We start from the raw sequence: 2,947 nt of genomic DNA on the forward strand, positions 1-2,947 counted from the left end.
TTCAGTAAATGACTGGGTCATATATTTATTGGTCCCTTAGTGGTATAAACTATTTGCAATCAACTAGTAACCTAAAGTTTCACGATTCAAACTCACTCACCACCACCATGGAAGAAAGTCCTGGTGATCTGTTTCTGTAAAAATTACATAAAAAAAAAACCCTGTGGAGCAGTTCTGCTCTGTAAGACACGTGGTCTCCATGAGTAGGACTGACTTGGTGGCAATGCTGTGTTTGTTTGTTTGTTTATATATACATTTTAGGTAATATACATTTATATAAGTATGTATCACTAGTATGTAATACATAAATATATGTAGAAACAAGATATTACTTATGTGGACATGAATAGTGTGTGTTTTTACATTTACAACATTAAATTCAAAAAGGAAGACACACATATTCTAAATACTGTCTGATAAACTGACCATGCAAAACATGGGTCCCAAAGTCTATTGAATGTGAGAAAAATTAAGTAAATACATTGGAATCATACATCCTGATTTTTTCCGTAACAAATAAATCAAATTAATAAGAGCAAAAACATGTTGAAGTTAACAAGAGTTGCATATAAGAGTGATTTAGGAAAGTATCCTTCACAAGCTTATCTGTGATTTAAAAACATCCTATGAAAATGTCATTAAAAATGAAGGTCAAAGAGGTGAAGCGACTCATTAAGACACAATAGCTAGAATGTCCCTGACGAGAGATTTTTTTTCCAATCAAAATATCCCACAACATCACATAACACCAATTTGCATTAAATATTTCACACTGTTGCATAGCACCATACATTACTTCCTGTATTTTTTTCAGATAAACCATTTCATACTTCTACCTTCTCCTCATTCACAAAATCATGCTGCTGAATAATAATGTGACTGAGTTCATTCTGCTTGGGCTGACACAAGATCCTGTTAAAAAGAAAATACTGTTTGTTTTTTTCTTGCTTTTCTACTTAGGGACATTGTTGGGTAACTCGCTTATTATTGTTACCATCAAGACCAGTCGGGCACTTGGGAGTCCAATGTACTTTTTCCTCTTCTACTTGTCGTTATCTGATACCTGCTTCTGTACTGCCATGGCCCCTACAATGATTGTGGATGCCCTTCAGAAGAATATCACTATCTCTTTCAGTGACTGTATGATCCAAATCTTTTCATTTCATTTATTTGGCTGCCTGGAAGTCTTGATCCTTATGCTGATGGCCGTTGACCGCTATGTGGCCATCTGTAAGCCCCTGCACTACACGAGCATCATGAACCGGCGGGTCTGCAGTGTGTTGGTAGCTCTAGCCTGGGTAGCATCATGTGTGCATTCTTCAGTTCAGATTTTTCTGACCTTGAGTTTACCTTTCTGTGGTCCCAATGTGATTGATCACTATTTATGTGACTTGCAGCCCTTGTTGGAACTTGCCTGTACAGACACCTATGTGACCAACTTGCTACTGGTGTCCAATAGTGGGGCCCTTTGCATAATGAGTTTTGTGGTGCTGATATTCTCCTATGTTATCATCTTGCATTCTCTGAGAAACCACAGTGCTGAAGGGAGGAAAAAAGCCCTTTCCACCTGCATCTCCCATATTGTTGTAGTCATCTCGTTCTTTGTTCCCTGTATATTTGTATACACACGCCCTGCAACCACCTTCCCCACGGATAAGATGATAACTGTGTTTTATACAATTGGAACACCTTTGCTTAACCCTCTGATCTATACACTGAGAAATGCAGAGGTGAAAAATGCCATGAGGAAGCTATGGAGCAAGAAACTGATCTCAGATGACCAAAGATGAATGGAAGTTTCAAGTCCTTCTTCATAGTTTACATTGACTGAGCAAAATTCAACAAAGCATATAATCATCTTATTGTGAATTTCATAGATTCTTATCTTGGGGAATAAGTGCTACTTTCTTCAGGAAACTGGGTAAAATGAACACATACACTGGTTAGTGTTGAGACAAAAGCAGGTACAAACAGATATGCCAGACCAGTTACTTTAGATTTTTTACTACTGTCTCTCTGCCTCTCTTGGATAACTAGAACCACTTGTGGTTTTGATCTGGTGTTTTTTCTGTCCTTCTTCATGTTGATTTCTGGTGTCGCTCCACTATTGTCGTAAAGATTTACATTCGAATCCACTCAGTAGCACTATGGAAGAAGGGCCTGATGAATCATTTGCATAAAGATTACAGCCAAAAAACCCAATGGAAAAGTTCTCCTCAGTAACAAATGAGGTTGCCATGAGTGGGTATCAACTTAAAGACAATAGATTTTTTGTTAGTTTGTTTTCCTATGATTACAGTTAGCCCTCTATATGCTTAAATTCTTATCCTGGTGGAATTTGTCTTTTCAAAACTGAATGTTATAATCGAGAGGATGAATTTTGGGCTATGAAACAGAAATTTGTTATGTTACAGATAGAGAATTTTAGTGAGTTTTCAATACAATCCAAAGAACAGAATAACTTGAGGAGAGCGTACTGAAATGTGTATATAAAATGTACGTTTCTGTAGTGGGAATGTATACCAACTTTGTCACTATCCATCTGACACCACAGTCTCTAGTTACATAATCATTAAAAATCTAATTTCAATTTGATTTCTCATTTATATTTTTGTCCATACAGAAATTTTTGTTTATTTGACAATTCTATATTGATTTTTTGTAGTAAATTGTATTAAAATTACTAAATTTGTATCAGTTTTATGTACTAAGAGCTTTGACATTTCTTTAGGTTGAGAAAATGCATTTCTATTTTTCTGTGTAGATATGGAACTATGGATTCTACAATGAACTATAATGACATATATACATCACTTTTTTAAATTTTTAGTTTCTGTGAATTTCAAGGTAAAATCTATCCCAAGTAGTTTACCACTGATTACAGAAGCTACAGATTGATTCTGCTATTAATAGTGTTGCATAGTAGTAGTTTCGAGCTGGCTGACTT

The 2,947-nt window shown here is 35.7% G+C and overlaps 1 protein-coding gene across 1 annotated transcript; it reads left to right on the forward strand.

Annotated features, from left to right (window-relative positions):
* Positions 1-857: 857 nt before the first annotated feature.
* On the forward strand, positions 858-1,790 carry LOC100667190 (olfactory receptor 4C16-like). Its single transcript, XM_003423492.3, has one exon. The coding sequence runs from the start codon at positions 858-860 to the stop codon at positions 1,788-1,790; it is 933 nt and encodes a 310-aa protein (XP_003423540.2).
* The last annotated feature ends 1,157 nt before the right edge of the window (positions 1,791-2,947 follow it).

The sequence above is a fragment of the Loxodonta africana genome, chromosome 7, assembly GCF_030014295.1.
Source record: "Loxodonta africana isolate mLoxAfr1 chromosome 7, mLoxAfr1.hap2, whole genome shotgun sequence".
NCBI lineage: Eukaryota > Metazoa > Chordata > Mammalia > Proboscidea > Elephantidae > Loxodonta > Loxodonta africana.

What these genes read in the sequence shown, in the direction of transcription:
- LOC100667190 (XM_003423492.3), top strand. Translation starts at nt 858, where the DNA reads ATGCTGCTGAATAATAATGTGACTGAGTTCATTCTGCTTGGGCTGACA.